The sequence below is a fragment of the Panthera uncia genome, assembly GCF_023721935.1.
Source record: "Panthera uncia isolate 11264 chromosome C1 unlocalized genomic scaffold, Puncia_PCG_1.0 HiC_scaffold_3, whole genome shotgun sequence".
Classification (NCBI taxonomy): domain Eukaryota; kingdom Metazoa; phylum Chordata; class Mammalia; order Carnivora; family Felidae; genus Panthera; species Panthera uncia.
This window is the reverse complement of record NW_026057584.1, coordinates 48,698,610-48,718,743: the sequence shown is the minus strand read 5'-3', so window position 1 is coordinate 48,718,743 and position 20,134 is coordinate 48,698,610. Positions and strand designations below refer to the sequence as shown.

The 20,134-nt window shown below is 35.7% G+C and overlaps 1 protein-coding gene across 1 annotated transcript in view; it reads left to right on the top strand.

The window, feature by feature from the left end:
- ZNF804A (zinc finger protein 804A) overlaps positions 1–19,387 on the top strand; it is an 81,936-nt gene extending 62,549 nt beyond the window's left edge. Inside the window, exons 4-5 of the mRNA XM_049615255.1 lie at positions 13,605–13,735; positions 15,748–19,387. Of these exons, the coding sequence (XP_049471212.1) occupies positions 13,605–13,735; positions 15,748–19,003 (3,387 nt within the window). The 3' untranslated portion in view covers positions 19,004–19,387. The remainder of the gene's footprint in view (positions 1–13,604; positions 13,736–15,747) is intronic.
- The last annotated feature ends 747 nt before the right edge of the window (positions 19,388–20,134 follow it).

Below are 20,134 nucleotides of genomic sequence, written 5' to 3'. Positions count from 1 at the left end.
TTCTCTCTCTCTGCCCTTCCCCTGCTCGTTCTCTCTCTTTCTCTTAACATAAATAAATAAACTTAAAACAAATCTAAGTTCATTCTAAAATGTCGTCTATCTCTACAAATTTACTTAACATCTCTGTGTTACACAAATGAAATGCCATATTTATTAATAAAAAAACATACAAATCTATACATTTAAGCTAACCTAATTCAAAATATTTCTGATATTTGTTTCTTTAAATATTATGTCAGTTGGTTAATTACTATTTTTGAGAAAGAGTTTTTGTCCAAGTTTATAAGATAAAGTAGGCTTTGGTCCAATGAACTCAGTCTCAAATGAGATCTACACACAATAGGTAGAATTCTACTTTTAATTTCACAGTTAGAACAAGGAAGAGAAAGAAACTGATATTTATTGAGTGGTGGGAAGTAAATGTGCTTTACCTAGGTGTTTTTGTTTCCTTTTTACAAATGGAGACAAAATCACTAAAGATCACACAGACAACAAATGGTGAGGTCTAATTCAATCTCTTGCAATATTCCCAAACTCATAATTTTTCCATGATAAATACTGCCTTCCTAGATACTTGATATTAGTAACATAGGTTTGGGGGGGAATAATATTAACAAGATGTCACCACAGAAATTAAATGTAGAGTTTGGGCAATTTCTTGATAAATCTACAACTCCACTTTATTTGGGATATTAATGTGCTCAACTAAATACTAAAAGTCCATCCTCCTGGAGTTATACCACATATTCACTTTAAAAATACAGGCCATCATCTCACACCAGGTTTTTTCTTCCCAGCTGGGATCTTTATATTCCCACAGCAGTTCTGTAGCTCTGTCCTTTGGCATTCCAAGTTACAATTTAGTTGGTGAGAGAGAGGATCAAATGGGTAGATATGTGCATCTCACAAATTAGGAATTATTCTGTCTTGCAAAAGTTTCCATGGGTATAACTACCATGGTTCTGGCAAGAGACAAACCTAGTTTTGTCTGGGAGGTCACCAGTTGATGGCTTCTTACCAAGTGTTAATAACTCCTTCACATTCTTCTCAGCCCAAACACAATTTGCCAAACAGAAATTATTTTCAATCAGAGGAAATTGCCTAAGAACACAATGATATCTACCTTTATTACATGTCTAAAAAGCACAGCTATAAAGTTACATCAAAGTAAATTCCTCTATAGGATAGAAAATGTTTGCTAATCCTTCATATATAATTTCTTCATTATATGCTAAGTAATCAGTCACTTGTAATTACATATATAAATATTTTTGAGTGCAAGAAAAATAAAAAGTAAAAGGATACATATATATATAATATAATATTATATAATATAATATAATAATAATATTGTATTTTCCACAGTTTTGACTATTGACCTATATATTATTTTCCACTATATTTATACCAAAGAGATGATAAAAATATTAATCCACAAATATTTCATGTTGTTAAAAATCACATATGTAAAAAATCACCAGTTTGATGTTATTATTTTTATTGGGTTATATTGATTTACTTGTGCATGTTGAGAGAACTTAGAAATATTTAGACCAATGTAGTTATTTATCGGACCATAAATATGAGCATATGATGAAAGGATCCACATAATGGTAATTTTTGTTTCAGTTTTGAAATATATATAATTTTAATATTTCAAATATAATTTTAAAAATCTCTCCTCAAAATAAAAGTAAAGTGTACTAATAAGAAAAAAATGGGAAAACACCATATAGTGGAAAATAAAAGTACAATTCTTTTGATTTTATGTTACAAAGTGAAACATCATTAACATGTTGCCTGTTTTCTGGCATTTTTACTCTAGATGCAGATATAGTTGATTATATTGTAAGTGATTAGCATGTTATTTTTAAAAATAGCAAAATACATCAATATTCCTACTATTTTGCAGTTCTTATTGGTGATAGCTGCATGATATTTCCTTTTAAAATCAAACCATAATTTTTAACTATTCTTCAACTTCGGGTCCCTCAAGTTGTTTGCATAGTTTTAAATATAAGTGTCAATATTTCTTATACGAGTTTACATGGCTTTCCTTGCACTACCAAAGATCTGATTGAGATTTTTGTTAGTAAATTTCCAAAGCCTCCTATTGTATGAGGAAATTAATCATTGCCATCCTGGGCCAATTCAATTTGACAAGCATTCATGAGTACTTACATGCACGAGACACTTCTGATTCAGCACTTAAGAAAATGAACTGAATAGTTGGAAAATCAGTTGTAGACATAACACATACAGATTGCAAAGACTTTTATATTAGAACTAGAATGACTTTTTTGTCCACAAAGAGAAACTTGAGTTAATGGAATCTGAAGAATGAGAGGCCTTGGGGAAAGATATTGTTCAGATCTGATATGCCATTAAAAGATTAGATGCTTTTAAAGCTTCCATGAGAAATGTCCAAATGATACACATTCATGATAGTAATGGGAAAAGAAATTTTAAAAAGAGTCTTCCACAGGTTCACTCAGCATAATGCCATTGATTAAATAATGACTGGAAGGAAATTACACAATGAAGTGTGATACCATTCGCTTGAATATCTTAACTTCCTCTGAAGAAATATATTTGCTAATATTCTAATAGTACCTACTGCATTGTGTCTTCCAAGAGAGCCAAATTGATTCAGGAAATAGAGATAGTGATTGAGTTGTAATTCTTTGAGGGTATCACTTCTCTGTAAGATAGAAATCATACTTAGATTTTTCAAAAGCCATTGAAAATAGTTCTTGGTAGAAACTACTCTTGGCAATTCAAAAGAAATTTGAAACTGGAAACAGTAATAGTGGGTGATATATTAACTTACTAAGAAATATGAAACTAGAAAAAGAAGTATTAGAGTAATTCAAAACAGTAATGGATTTACTTATAGAAGGGAAACCACCTAACAAGGCAATTCTTCTTATTGTTCTAAATATATGTTACTTAGTACCACCTAAATCCAGCTTAAATGATGACACTGAAAGCATTGTTCTTAGAATGTAAAAATTGGAAAGAATTTTAGATATCATCAGCATCTTCATCTGTAGAGACAAAGGTCTGAGTATATGAAGTGAATTATCCAGTCACACATCTACTAAGTGGGTATGTAAGTTAAGGTTATATTCAGCTGCAAGTAACAGAAAACTCAAATAAGCTGGATTTTTTTTTTCTTTTTTGTTCTCCAAAACTACATAGGTAATCTGTCCAAGGATGATACAGTAATTCAATGATGCTATTAGGAAACAGGAATATTTATTTATTTGCTCTGCTGTCTTTAGCATCTAGATCTTCTCTGCCAAGCTGATAGCCTCAAAATTGAAAGATGGCCGCTGCCCATCTAAGACTCACAAGTACACAGGGGCAGGAAGCAGACAACATGGTTAAAAAAACAGAAAGGGGATTTTTCTTTTAATAAGACTTCCCTTTTTTAAATTATTTTTTTTAATGTTTATTTATTTTTTGAAGGAGAGAGAGACAGAGCGTGAGTAGGGAAGGGGCAGAGAGAGAGGGAGACACAGAATCCGAAGCAGGATCCAGGCTCATGAACTCCAAGATCATGACCTGAGCTGAAGTTGGATGCTTAACAGACAGAGGCACCTAGGTGCCCCAAGACTTTCCTTTAAAAAAAAAAAGTTTTTTCAGGGATATCCTCCTCAGATAAATTTGCTGACAATTCAGTTAGTGAAGACTGTGTCACATCACCATTCTTATTTACAAGGGAGGCTGGGATTTTACTATTTTAATGAGTACCTTTCTTAGCCTCCAAACTGGAATTCTGTTAATGAAGTAGAAAGATATATAATAGATAAAGTGAAGGCAATTTGCAAGGTTTACCACAGACATCACAGCTAGACTACCCATACTCTGGTGAAAAACTGTATTAATCAGAGAAACAGAACCATGTATGCATTTATATATGTAGAGGGAGAGATATATAGAAGAAAAAGATGATAGATAGATAGATAGATAGATGATAGGTTGACAGATAGACAAAGAGAGATATTAAGAATTTGCTCACACAATTATGGGAGCTGACAAGTCCAAAATTGACAGGGCAAACTACTGGCCTGGAAAACCAGGAAAGAGTTCATGTTACAGTCTGTCTGGAGGTATAATTCTTTCATCTAGAGAGACTTCAGTCTTAGCCCTTAAGGCCTTCAACTGATTCAATGGGTTATGGAGGGCAATCTGCTTTACTATGATTTAATGAGTAAATCTGATTACTCATCTGAAACATTAATCTTACCCAAAAAGTTCTTTCCTGGTGATTTCAGAGATATTTGACCAAGTACTTCACTTTGACTAAATATTAACCAAATATTTGACCAAATATTATGGTTTAGCCAGGTTGACACATAGAGTTAACCATCACAAGTCCACTCCTAGTTGACTTGTCACTCATAGACATCACCTTAAACTATAGTTAATCTTCAAATAAAGATAATAACGGGTCATATGCTGCCTAACATGATACAATTATCCTGCATGCAACCAAAAACACACTAACTCCCCAGAAGAGGATGCAGAATGCTGGTTGATGTTCACTCTTCTCCTTGATTTTAATACTATGATGTATGGTGTAAATTTGATATATCTTATGTTATATAATAAAATGAATAAAGGAGCAAAGAAGGGTTATATGTATTCATAAATATTCATACTCATAACATATTCATATTCATAATAATGTGTAGAGGAACTATCCATCACAATTATAGCCTTCATTTCTGTGACTAGGCACATGGATATTGTTAGTACTTATAACTGCCTTCTTCCACTACCTATTCCCTTTTCCCTCAGCAATCGCCTCTGCTGGTTGTGGTTCTTTCTCTAGTGAAGTGACCCAAACTTTCATTCCTGAAGGGTGAGGGCTATTAGTAATCCTGCGTGAATGGGGCTGTTGTAGATTTCCACTGACTCTAATCACAGGACATGGCAATTTTAAGTGACATCAAAAGGGATCTCCTATATTCCAGACATAATTTTCCTTACCCTCTTTGTGGGGTGGCAGTCTGTTTTCCCCTGGATCATAAGGATATATTTGCTAGTGGGTCACTAGAGGTAATATTGAGTGGTGCCATCCCTATTTCTACCACTTCATTTTTAACCTTTTAATATGGTTATGCAGGGAACAGCACCATATACAGGAACTTGATTCACAGCATATATAGCCACCTAGATAATATTGCCCCAGTGCCACAAGGTATTGCCATCCAGCTAGAGCTGTGACTGAGTATTCAATAGGCCGTTCTGCCACTCTATCAAACCAGCTACTTCAGGATGATGGGGAACACAATAAAATCAGAATTACATGAACATAGGCCCATTGTCACACTTTATTTGCTGTGAGGTGAGTTCCTTGATCAAAAACAATGCTGGGTGGAATACCATGATAGTGAATAAGGCATCTTATAAGTCTATGGCCTATAGTCTTGGCAGAAGCATCGCATGGAAGAATGAGAGGTCCGTATCCAGAGTAAGCATGTATTCCAGGGAGAACAAAATACTGCCATTTTCATGAAGGAAGCTGTCCCAATTTGATCAATTGGCTTAAATTGACTAAATTGAACTGGCTGATCACTCCTGGGAATGGTGCCATATTGGGGGCTCTGTGTTTTTTGTTTATTTGTTTTGTTTCAACTTTTTATGTATTTAAAAATTTTTTAATGGAAATAAAGTTGACATACAATATTATATTAGTTTCAGGTATGAAAACAATGATTTGACATTATAAAATGATCATCATAAGTCTAGTTACCATCTGTCACCACAAAGTTATTACAATATTATTGATAATATTCCCTATGTAGTACTTTATATCCTCATGACTTATTTATTTTACAACTGAAAGTTTGTACCTCTTAATCTCCTTTATCTATTTTTTCCCATTATCTCATCCACCTCCCCTCTGGTAACAACCAGTCTGTACTCTGTATTAATGAGTGTGTTTCTGTTTTGTTTTCTTTGTCCATTTGTTTTGGCTCAGTACTGATTTGTTGCTGGCAGATTGGGCACTCAGCAATAGCTACAGAGAGTCATCCTTGAGGAAAAGGTTCCATGTTGCTGAGCCCATGCATAACAACCATCCCTGCCACCATGGCCATTCTGTTCCTGAGCTCATGGGACAGTGACAGGGGTGGCTGAGGAAAGAGACTATCTTGTATCCACAGAACAGGTTATCCTATCTAAATAATTATAAAAATCCTCTTCTGTTGAGATGACCCTTTGTAGAACATTCTTGTGGGACACAAACATCTTTTTTAGTCCATTCAGAGGAATTTAGCCACATATCTCTTCCCCAGACCTCCTTGTCACTAATTTTCTAATTATGTGCTTTCCAAGTTTCTAACCATCCAGCTAACCCATGGGCCACAACACATGAATCAGTATATCTCTTCTGGCCATTTCTCCTCCCAACCAAAATGAATAACCAGATTCACTGCTCAAAACTCTCTCTTTTGGGAGGATTTCATCACTGCACTTCAGAGATGTCCCAGAGGAAAGCTGTAGTGTTGCTCTGTCCACTTTTGGATGGTGCCTGCATACAGTGCGGAACTGTCTGGAAACTGGGTCTGAGTTTTCTCCTCCTCTATCATCTGTCACTTGCCTAGTGTTGTGGATCCGATTATTCTTTATCCCGCCCTTTATAAACTTGCAGCTAAGGAATGTCAGCACTAACATGCAGCTAAGAGCAGTAATTGAAACAAAATAATCTGCAATTCACTGGTACTTTTACTCTGACTATTCTGTCTGTGTGAAAAGAACAAAAATCTTTACTCAAATATCACCTTCTCAATGAGGAGACGCATCTTCTAGGGGAGAACACACCCTGAGTTGACCCCAGTGAGTCTTCCCTTGCATATGGATGAAAACTGTGATTTGTTTCTAACTGATAAAATGTGAAAAAAAAGTGATGTGATGTCACTCCATTAATTAAGCTGCTTTATATACATTGTATGATATAAGATTCAATCTTAGCAGAATGGAGAGACTGCCGATGGTGAAGAAACTGCAATGTTGCATTGCTGCAATGTTGCAATGGCTTGTGCATGTGTTACAGGCAAGAAACTGCTGGCAGCTCCAGTTGCGGAGTGGCCCTGGCTATCTGCGAGTAGTCCTACCTCCACAAGGAAGTGAATTCTACCAACAGGTTCCAGAAGCTTGGGAGATGATTTTTCCCAAGACAAGCTTGCAGCTGAGAATACGGCCTGGCCAACACTGGTTGAGTGAAGCATAGGCCTATGATAAATGTGTGCCATTTTAAGCTGTTACATTTATGGTCATTGTTAAACAGAAATAGCAAACTGGGGCACCTTGGTGGCTCAGTCAGTTAGGCATCTGACTTCAGCTCAGGTCATGATCCCATGGTCTGTGAGTTCGAGCCCCGTGTCGGGCTGTGTGCTGACAGCTAAGATCCTGGAGCCTGCTTCAGATTCTGTGTCTTCCTCTCTGCCCCTCCCCTACTCATGCTCTGTCTCTGTCTCAAAATTAAATAAAAACATTAAAAGTTTAAAAAGAAAGAAAGAAAGGAAGAAAGGAAGGAAGAAAGAAAGAAAGAGCAAACTAACCTAATAGAAAACCTGCTTTCATCACTGTATTTGATATCGGTATCCTCGCCCTCGCCACATACACTCTTGGTTGAACTTTCCTCCACCATGATCTTCATGCTCTACTAAAGCATAAGGCGAACTTATTTGATTGTTGTAATGTCTCTCTTTCTCAAGTATTGTGAAAACATCGAGAAACAAATAGGATTTCATTCTTCTGTGTCCCATATGTATAGACCATGCTTAGAATAACAGCTGACACATAATGTACACTCAATTAATAATTTCTGAGAGATAAATGGATATATGTACCTCAACCCAACCCAAAGAGTTAGACAGCTTGAAAAACATATAGCCAAGTAAATATAGGAGATAAATCTTAGGTAATGTTCCAAAAAATCTGTCGCAGACTTTGAGTCTGGAGGTCTCTCTTGTCCAGCAAGAGAGCAGATGCAGAATTGAATACAAGAGAGGCTAACATCTGGGAGGAGACAAGAGCCCTGAGTAAGGGTCCTTGCTCCATGTTTATTAGGATCAGAAGGGTTACAAACATGATGGAATGCAGAAAGCGACAATGAAATAGTGATTATTAATTCATGTATGTGAGAAAAAAGGGGTTTTGAAGCTATGTGGTGTTAGGGGTTTGGGTCAATACAAAACAAAATCCTGATGCCAAAAACAGATGGCTGTTTACAGCAGGCACCAGGCTGTTTATCTTAACTTGCCTAGGGGATAAGACAGATAGAGCATGATGCTACCTCAGGGTCAACAAAGCAGCACCTTTCTTTTGCTGATTAGCTCTGGGCAATTTCACCCTGCTGCAGAGGTCTATTGCCCTGTTTGCCTGTTAACCTATTCTGGAAGCTTCCACCATATGAAAGCAGCTTTATGCTTTTGTAATATGCTGGGGTGCTTTTGCCCTGTTTACATAATCTTAGATGCTTTCATCCTGTGGCTTCCTATTCCTGTGCTTTTATTCTATGCTGGGGGTGTTTCGCCCTGTTTACTTAATCTCGGAAGCTTTGGTACTAAACCTTGTTAACCCATTGGTGCAAGCTCAAGGAATTTCCCCACAGAACTTATTCCCCACAGAATCCTGATTCCAGTCCTGGTTCTACCACTTTCATGTGATTCTGGACCAGTTTCTAAACTCTGCTTAGCTTCAGTTTTGTCTTCTCTAAATATGGATCATAATGGTAGCCTTGTTTGCATATATGTTTATTTTCAGAACTAAACAAAGTAACATATACAGTATTGCTTAATAAATTTTAAGGAACAATATTAATTCTAAATAAAATATAGGTGGCTAATATGTATACAAAAATATTCTAGCATTCTTAATAAAAGAATTACAGGCAAAACATTAATGATATATCACATAGTGCCTATTAATTAAACAAATTAAGAATGATGCTACCCAGTATTAGATATGATATATACTCTCATATACTGTTGGGAGGAATACAAATATGGTTTAAAGTTAAGAATAGCAGTTTGGAAAACCTCAAAAAGGGCAAATACATATCTTTTATTCCAGCAGTTTTGTTTGTGTGGGAACGTATCTTTTGGCTATAATTAGACAAATGTACAAAACATGAGAATATTCATGAAAGTTTGGTTTGCAATTATAAAACAGTTTAATTTACCTAAATGCTAAGCACAAACTGATGAGTTATCTAAATGGTTATCTCTCTCCTCCTCTCTCTTTCTCTATCAAGCTTTCTCACATTGTTTAAGGCTTTGCCAGTCTCTGAAAACATCATCACTAAGTTGAGACCAGGATCATCATAACTTTCCCAACCATCCAACTACATGAGTTTCCTGTGACCATATCTGAGGATCAATGACCTATGTCATTGTGACATTTTGGTTCTTAATAGACTAATAGAAGTAAAACAGTGAAAGGTAGAGTAGACCCTCTGAGACAGTATAACCAAATGATGTTGATTCTTTTTGTTTTTCCATTGTCTACTTGTATATTTCCAAAATATAAATTGAATAATATGCCATTATATACTGTAATTTGTTTTGTAATACTGTAGCTAGACCATATCTTCCCACAAATTCTTTTTAACATTCTTCTAATTTTCTAATTCTTGCTGACTGTCAACCCTATCTTGACATTTAACACTAAGAATTTGTTTTGAATGACTGCCAATAAATTGTTCAGAAAGCTTTTGAAATAGCATTATTTCCATAAGTCTCCCAGGTATTATCTTGTACATTTCTTTGTGTGGAACTTGAACTTAAGTTTTCTTTTCATTTGGCATTCTCAAAAGAATTTTACTTGGTTTCTATTATTTACCTTTCAAAATTATTCTACTAGATATAAAATATGATGTAGGACTTCATTTTTGCTGCAGAAAAATACATGAAAGGATATAACGGCTGATAAATTCCAGTTTAACTAACCAAAGTATTTGGCCAGGCCTATAAGCTCTGCAGCTAAACAGACCACCAATATTAGTCAAGCTCGTTTACCTTATCAAGCTCCTGATACCTTGATATCAGGAAGTGTGTCACTGCGAGAATTATGTGTACATAGAGAGAGACTGACATCAGTAGGAACACTTGAATGTAGCGTGGTGCTTCTTAACAACCTCTACAAGATTAAAGCAACATTTACATTGTAAATATACACAGTTCTCTAAATGCACATCTGAAGTCTGATTCCAGCCATGTCAATCACTCAGTTATTCACAGAAAATATAACAGTACTGGCATTTGATAATTGATGGACTCCTTGATATTTAACTATGTCAATGGAAACAAGTTAATTCAAATCATAATGGCTAATTTGAAACAGTATAGTGAAATTCTTGACATTTCATATACTTGCTTTAGAAGAGCTTTGTTTTTTGTTAGAAGCACTGTACTTTTAGCTTACTATTATATATATATGTATATATATATATACATATATATATAATGTGTATAATAGAAATGAATTTATATCCTAAAGATTTTGTTAAAAATGGTCAAGTCTAACTTTCTTGTTTATTGTCTCTAGTTTCCCAAGGGATCTGGTAGGACATAAAATTAGCTCTATTTGTTAAAATACCATTATTTATAAAAAGAATTAAAAAATTATTTGAACATTAGTTCTTACATTGGTATTTCAACATTTTTTTTTTTGCTTTCTTTGGCACTTTGATTCTTTTAAATGTTTATTTTAGAGAACTTGACTTTTATATTCTTTCAAATTCTCTGTTAGCATCCACCTCCTAGCACCCAAACCCTCTTGATTGAATGCCTCTTTCTTACAATGGCAGGTAGTATTTTCAGTAAAGGTAATGCATATCCTTTTAGGCCACTCAATTCTGCACATCGAATAAGTCACCAATTTGACTTTTTCCTCCCTACTGCAACTGCCTTAGGAAAGACTCTTAATGTTTCTTACCTAGACCATTGTAATATCCTACTTACGCATGTCTTTCTCTTTAATCTTGTTCCATGGCAAAATCTCATGCATACTGATGCCAAATGATTCTTGAAAAAATGAAAATTCCATTGTAACACTGCATTGTTTAAAATCCTTCAGTGTTTCCTCCAATCACATTTCACAATATGATAGGCAGGTTTGGTTTGGTTAGACCTTGTAATTCATCAATTTTCATCATTTCCACACATACAATCTGCTCTAACCGTACTTGTCTCTACCTGCATTTCATTTTTAGAATATGCATGCTCCTATTTCTACATTTACACAAAACTTTCCTGAAATATTCTCTTACCTCCAACATCTATCCTTTCTTCTTCATGCTTTTTAATATCCTTGAAGACCCAAATCAGATGTCACTTTTCTCAGGTAACCTTCTTGGGATTTTTTGGGCACCCCTGTTCCGTCTTTATATTGCACAATAAAATAACTCAACCAATAACTGCTGTTATCTTTTCCTATCTGTGTTCTTTTTTCTGCAAAATCCAAATACACATACACTCAAATACACTTACCCACACAGTTACAGACATACAGACATAAACCAGAGAAAGGTAAAAACATTTTCTTTAATCTTTTTTAAAAACCCCAGACTTTAAACAGAATGGCTGTTTTTACTGCTCAATAATTGTCTATTGATTAAGTCTTGATATGACTTCAAAGTTTTAGGAAATAGAGATGTCCAAGAATATAAATACCTAAAACTTAGAGCTAAAACTTCCTTGGCCTATTATACTTTAATTCTAGATCTTTTTTTATGATCAATAATAATGTAATGCATATTATAAAAATGTAGCTACTTTTAATAGTCACACCAAAACAATGATATCTAAGTTTTATTTTCTTTAAAATACTTGTATAATTTAGATGTTTATGACATGATCTACCTTTTATCTAAATTTAACTCTAACTAGTTTTCTTCACAGATATGTCAGTCAAAGAAGCATTCTCAAAAATATCATCTACATTATTTCAAAAGAATTATTCTGGAATAATCTTATATATATGTATATATACATACCTCATATAAATCTCATCAGTTAAAATAGTAGAGACTATCTGAAGCTTAAGCTATCATACCATGTAGGTGAAATTAAGTAGGCATAATGCAAGATCATTTGGGATCCAACATTATTTCATCAGTATGACTAACTTTTTTTGAGGTGGAAAAATTCTTACTTTGGAGAATCTGATTCACATATAAATTAACAAATATTTATTGAGCAGGTATTGTATATACCAAGCATTGTTCCAAGCCCCTGGAATATGTCAATGTACATGTATAAGGCATTTATTAAGATTTTATTCAATCACTTAATAAAAATGTGATTCGTGTATATTTTATTCCCTTAGTGTCCTGCTGGAAGACTCTGACATATCACAATGCATAACACCATGAGCATTCATAAGAAAAAATAGTACTTTATAAAAATTTAAGTGTATTTATTGAGAGAGAGAGAGAGAGAGAGAGAGAGAATCCCAAGCAGCCTCCCCACAGCATGGAGCCCGATGCAGGACTTGAATGCAGGAACCATGAGATCATGACCTGAGCCGAAGTCAGACACTTAACCAACTGAGCCACCCAGGTGCCCCAGAAAAAATAGTAATTTAATTATTTTTAAAAAATGTTTATTTATTTATTTTTGAGAGAGAGAGAGAGCAGGGGAGGGGCAGAGAGAGAGAGGGAGATAGAGAATCCCAGTCAGGTTCTGTGCTGTCAGCGCAGTGCCTGACATGGAGCTCTAACTCACAAACCATGAGGTCATAACCTGAGCTGAAATCAAGAGCTGGATGCTTACCCAATTGAGCCACCCAGGCGCCCCAGTACTTTAATTATTTTTAATAACCATACACTGTCTCTGTGGAAGACTATAGTGAAAATATTTGGGGCAAAGGACCACTTTGGTGTCTCTTAAATCATGCCACATACATGGCTATTTATTGATTCTATTCAAGTTGACATGCTTTTCCTGGCCAAAACTTTTCAATCCAAAAACTGACCCCCTTTAATACAGATGAAAATATGCCCGATGTAAAAAGAATTTCGAAAAGAGCACTATTTATTTTCTTCCCAAATCTTGAATTATTTGGGAAATAGGCCTGATATTTGAGGGGAGGGATTGTTTTAAAGCATATTAGTAGAGATTATTTGCCTTATGGATTAACATAAAACATTTATTCTTAGAAAATATGGAAAGGACCACATACTTTTCTAATATATAGCACATCAAAATGATGATACTTATTATATATAACTGAAATATACAATCTAGTTAAATTTGTTTGAAAATTAGGAGTTTACAAGACTCTAGTACTTGATGTGAATTAGGCACAGAATTAGGCACTTTAGCAGAAAATAGTAAGCAAAAATGAAAATTTTCAATTCCAATTTATATAAGGCTTAGGTATATCTTTGATATAATGTAATATGCGTTGGTATTTTCACAAGCCAAAGATACAAAAAATATTTTTGCTAGAAATGAGTTGTCACAAATGTCTTTTCCTTAGATGAGGTAAAAGATAATGTACTGGAAAATTCCAACAGTAACAATAGTAACTTTAACATTGCCATAGAGCCAAATACTATTAATCATTTCCATATTTCTTAATAGAGGCTCAAAGAACTGAAACAAAGGGAATTTGCTCGAAATGTAGCATCTAAATCCAGGAAAGATGAAAGAAAACAGGAAAAGGCACTCCAACGCCTGCACAAGCTGGCCGAGCTAAGAAAGGAAACTGTGTGGTGAGTGTGCAATAAAAGCTTAACTTTTCTTAAAACATGATGACCAAAGGAAAAAAAAAAGACATAGAAATAAAGGGCGCAAATCTATTTATTTCTGTACCCAGAATAAGGCACTCACATTTTCATGGCTTTCTGTGGGCTGTAAACAGTAACTTGAATTTGAATTTTATGCAAACACCCGTTTAATATACATTTCAATAAAAAGGCAACATTCCTATAACTTTAGTTTTCAAGAAAATTAATTTCACATTGCTCTGCTATTTACACTTAGTTGAAACCTCTTCTGTTTCTTGGTGGAAATTCAAAATATTTGACTGAAGAAGAGAACAAAGCACCATCTCATGACCTTTATTATAAAAGGAGTTTTAAGAGAAAATTATTTATAATTGAAAATTTGGAGGATTTTATTTGAAAGTATCTTTTATTTAAAAAAAATAAAGATCATGAAGGCCCTGTGAACTGCAGAGGCAGGTCAAAATTAGTTTCATTGTGAATAAACAGTAATAACTGTTAGAAGTTCAAAGCTCTTACACTTTGACCTGCTTCTCCAGTGTGTAGTTATAATGTTATAATTCAGAATTTACAATACAGGACAGGGAACTGTCATAAAAAGAAGACAACTTTTTAGAGTGATCTCTCCCTCCACCCCAAAACAAATAGGTCCCTCTTTTTTTGTTTAAAACAAAACTATTTCATAGCAAATCTATTTTATGCTGAATATAGTGTTGGGGAATATATTGGTATATCATAACATTCTTTGGAATGTCAAATTTGAAAAACTCAAAATTTAATGTATTTTTAATCCTCTAGGGAACTGTCAAAGACCAATATAACTGCTATTCAGTCATACCAACAGATATTTTTGCTCTGTGTGGCAGTAAGTGAAAAATTATAGAACTTCAAGTTAATGTTATAGAGAACCATAGGGCCCATGCAATTAAATGTCCTAGAAGTAGCATTTGCAAATGTAAATTCTGAAACATTTAGAGAACTAGAGTTATGTATAAAAAAAAGAGCAAAACTTCTTATCTAAATTACTTTCCTCAGTAATAGTACTTATTTCGCATTACACACACACACACACACACACACACACACACTTTTCCTATTAATTTGAGGCCTCTAAAGATGTGCAGTGAAACAATCCATTGTGTTAGAGATTCAATAAAGAAAACATTCAACTAAAAATATTGGGGGACACTTATAACTTCTAAGAAACTAAATTTAATAGAATGGAAAATTCTGCACAGCATGACTCTCTTTGGGTAAAGATGATATTTAGGTAACTCCTTGTTTATATGCCACACAGTACAGTTCTTTTATGAAAAACTCACTATTTATGGTGTCCTGCAATGCCAAATAAATAGAAATTGCATCTTAACTAAATAGTCTTTTGTCCTACACTTACTATTATATTATATTATTTACAACTTCAGGGTAATTTTTTTAAATATTAAGAATAGCAATTCTAAATAAAATTCTAAAGCCAGTATTATCTCAGTTAATTTTGCATGGCAGGACTCTACTTGGCCTGGTGTAGACTCTTAGTGAACATTGATTGAATTGAATTGTTGAACCGAATTCCCAGCCCTTCTGAAGTTATAATTTTTTAAAGCTGTCTTCATATTCTCCATGTAGTATTAACGATGTTAAGTATTTGTAAATTTAGATAACTTTAGAGATTCTACAATATTCCAAAATATCACTGAAGAGGCCATGGGGATAAAGAACCTTGGTCAGGAAGCACTGGTTGAGAATATAGGAATGTCCTTGACATTGCTGTTAATAGTTATAGAAATAACTTCGAGACAGCTTCTCCAAGTTATCCCAAACAATAACCAGTAACTAAATGCAACTGTAGCACTATGAAAGAGAACCTTACCAAATGAAAGTAATTCTCCTATACAGATCTTAAAATTTGAAGAAGAAATCTTAATGATGTGTCTGAAATGGGGTGTTTGAATATTTTTCCTCAGAAGTGTCCTATCTAATATGTACTTTTCTGTTTCTAGTGCTCCTGGAAGTGGCCCCATGTTCAAGTCAACAACTGTTACTGTGAAAGAAAATTGTAATGAAATTTCCCAAAGAGTTGCTGTGGATTCAGTTAATAACCAGGAAGATTTCAAATATACTTTGATTCATAGTGAAGAGAATACTAAAGATGTTACCACTGTTGCTGAAGATCCAGAAAGTGCAAATAATTATACAGCAAAAAATAGCCAACTTGGGGATCAAGCCCAAGGAATTCACAGACACAAAATTGGCTTTTCTTTTGCATTTCCAAAGAAAGCAGCAGTGAAGCTGGAGTCCTCAGCTGCAGCCTTCTCTGAATACAATGATGATGCGTCTGTGGAAAAAGGATTTAGCAGAAAAAGTAGATTTGTCCCTGGTACTTGTCATCTTCAACTATCTTCACCAACAGATGTGCTTCTGAGTTCTGAGGAGAAAGCTAACTCTTTTCATCCACCAGAAGGAATGTGCACTGAGAAAGAAACTGCTCAAACTCAAGAAATGAAAGAAGTTTCTAGTGAAAAAGATACATTTTTATTACCTTCATTTTGCCAGTTTCAACTCCCTTTATCTTCTGATGCAGATAATTGCCAAAATTCAATCCCATTAGCAGATCAAATACCACTGGGCGATGTTATTATTAATGAAGGCATACCTATGAGTGATAACAGTTCCAAATTGTTAGGAAATAAATCCACAGTTCTCGATATAGCTAATGAATGCATATCTTTGCAAGCTATCACAGAGGAAAATGTTAAGGACCATGATACATCTATAGTTGAAGCTGACAATAAAAATTATGGTCCTGAGATGTTGGCCCCTTCAAATTCTGAAGAGGAAAATATAACCTTCCATAAAAAAAAAGATTTATATAAAAGACCATGTGAGCCATTTGTACCCGTACTTAACAAAGATGGAACCACAATTCTTCAGTGGCCATCAGAAATGCTGATTTATACATCGACTCAACCATCAATTTCCTATAGCTGTAACCCTCTCTGTTTTGACTTCAAGTCCACTAAATTAAACAACAATCTAGATAAGAATAAGCTGCCCTTAAATGGTCTTTCTTCTCAGCAGAAGGGAGAAGACATTTGCAAGAGACCAGTTTCAGAATGCAAGGAGATACCTATTGTAGGACTCACTGATTATGACCCTGGAGGCAGCAGAAATCAATGCACCCAGGTCATTCCTCTTTTGGTTGGTGGTACTCTTTCCAATACCTGTAATTCTGGAAAAAATGGGAATATGGGTCAGAGGTATAAAAATATTTCCTGTAGGATCAGAAACACAAAAAAATACAATTTTACTAAATGTCAAATGAAACAGGGCACTCTAGATGAGAAATATCACAAAATAAGATTGAAAGATACTCATGAACACTGGTTCCATAAAAGTAGAAGGAAGAAAAGAAGAAAAAAGTTATGTCAGCACCATCATGGGGAGAAAACCAAAGAGTCGGAAATTCACTTCCCAATGGAAACGGAAAACAGTTACACTGATATAACTAGGAAGAATCTACTGGAAACAATTTCAGAAAAGCAGTATTTAGCTGCAGGGCAATTATTAGACTCACAACAATTACCTGATAAAAGGCCCAAACCATCATCCATATACTTAAGTGAAAATGAAGAAATGTGTAAAGCTCAAAACACTGAAAATGATAGCAATGACGCTAACAGTTCTAAAAACCACTGTACAAAGAGCTCAGTTGTTTTCAGTGAACAATCCAATCCAACAGTGATACAGTCTGGAAAACATAATTTAACTTACTCCAGAACTTACTGTAGTTGGAAAGCCAAAATATCCGGCTGTAGTCAGGATCACAGATGCCTAGTTCTTCAAAACGACATGAGCTGCCTGAGCCAGAACCAGGCTGTTAAAAGAGGTTATAATTCTCTCATTAATGAATCAGAAAGATTCCATCGAAAACGTAGACAACATTCATATTCTTATTCTTCGGATGAAAGTTTAAATCGACAGAATTATTTACCAGAAGAATTCTTGAGGCCCCCACGTGCTTCCGCTCCCTGCAAGCCTAAAAGGAAACGGAGGAGAAAAAGAAGCAGATTCCACATCGGGTTTGAAGCTTTGGAACTCAAAGAGAACACAGATCATCCCAAGAAGGGCAATTCTTCCTTATGTCACCAGGAGGAGTTAGTAAGTGAAGACAAAACAGGGGATGTAAAACCACAAGAAGTTGCGAATGCTGAGAAGAACTCAGAAGAAGCAGAGGGAGAAGAAAACCAGGCGACTTTGCCCCTGGGCGGTCCCCTTCCTCCTGAAGCCGGTGGTGAGGCTGCGCAATCAGTGCTGGAGACACCTTCTGGGGACTCGAGGGACATCTCCCACCCACGCGCCACCTCTGTCTACCACGTAGCCAGTGCCGCAACAAAAGAAGAAGTTGGCAATACCTTGCTGCAACAGAAAGAAAGAGGTGAGGGTATAAATATTCATGAAAAGCAAATTCCTTTCAAGGTGCCTAATACCGACAGGAACTTCAGACACTCGCAACCGAAATCGTACCTCTGCCATTACGAACTGGCAGAGGCCCTTCCACAAGGAAAGGTGAACGAGGCCTCGACCGAGTGGCTGCGTTTCAATTCGGGAATCCTTAACACACAGCCACCATTACCGTTCAAGGAAGCACATGTCAGCGGTCACACCTTCGTAACGACGGAGCAAATCCTGGCTCCATTAGCTCTGCCGGATCAGGCGCTGCTGATCCCCATAGAAAACCACGATAAATTCAGAAATCTGCCTTGTGAGGTCTACCAGCACATCCTCCCGCCCAACATGCTGGCCAACAAGGTCAAGTTTACTTTTGCTCCGGCCGCCCTCCCCCCGCCCAGCCCGCCTCTGCAGCCTCTGCAGCCTCTGCCTCTGCAGCAGCCCTTCTGTTCTACCTCTGTAACCACTCTGCACCACGCGGTTCTGCAGCAGCACGCGGCCGCCGCTGCGGCCGCCGCCGCCGCCGCGGCCGCAGGAACCTTCAAAGTGCTTCAGCCCCACCAACAGTTTCTTTCCCACGCCCCAGCTCTCACCAGAACAGCGTTACCTCAGATCTCAGTGGGACCGGTCGGACCAAGGCTTTGTCCTGGGAACCAGCCAACTTTTGTGGCTCCTCCCCAGATGCCAATCATTCCAGCTTCCGTTCTTCATCCTAGCCACCTGGCTTTCCCACCTTTACCCCATGCCCTCTTCCCTTCACTGCTTGCCCCACACCCTACTGTCATCCCACTGCAACCCCTGTTCTAGTCCTCGCCATGAAAGGGAGAGAAAATGTTCACGTGAAACCTATTGCAATCTGCGTCAACGCTCATCTAAGTGGATAATTGCCTATTGAAACGGTGGAAATAAACTAGCCAAACTATGGCCTCGTTGATAGGAAATCATTTACTGTAAGTGTAATGATGCAAATAAATTATTAAGTTTCTGATATATAATATTATTAAGGCACTGAATAGTTTGAAAACCAATACAATATACGCTGTACATTAAAATGGTGTCTTAAGAGTATGTATAATGTACATAAGATATATTTATAGTACTGTAATTTATGTTGTAAAGTATGCTCCTTGGTTTTTTTTAAATCTTTGTGTATTTGCACCTATTTAATGTTTAGACAAAGCTGATGGCACTACGTTTTGTACCATGTTCCTTGAAACTGTAAATTCAGTGAAATATATCTCTTGCAATAAATTTTTGTTAAGTATTTAAGTAACTCAAACTTTGTTTTAGTTCGTTTTCGCTGTTTTGGGAATGTACAGTAACAGTAGGTTTTGGATTTACATTGTTTCTTCTGTCCATTGGCATCTCTGAACCTCAGAGGCTCAAGAGAATATCTTCGGAGTCCACCAATACTTAAACTGTGATATCATCTTTCAGAATAATAATAACAGCTCCATTTGTTTTTTCTGTTTGTTCTAATGCTGCTTATACTCAGAGTTTACTATATTTCCTGAACAATTGGCCCTCTGGTCAATAAACCATTTTTGTAAAAGTAATGTCAGTATTGGGGGGAGGGATAACTCAAAAAAAAAAATGCAAAGTACATAGTATTCTTTCAGGAACTGTAAAATAGCACTAGTGGACAAGAAATAGCAAATAACCAATATAAATTCTTATAACATCTTTGTATGTTAAAGTTCTCAAATGTATTATGTTTACTTTTAATCGTTGCAGGAAATATATGTATATAATAATATTGGCATGGATTAAGGAATGGGTTTAATTAATAAATCACTATCCATATATAACATCTTGGGCAGAATGGCGTAAACACAATCTGTATCTGGATATACTCTTAACTGAGAATCTGGAAGTGGGAAGGAGAGTAAATAAATAGCTCTTCCTTCTGCACATCTTTCTAGTAGTCATGTTTGTATC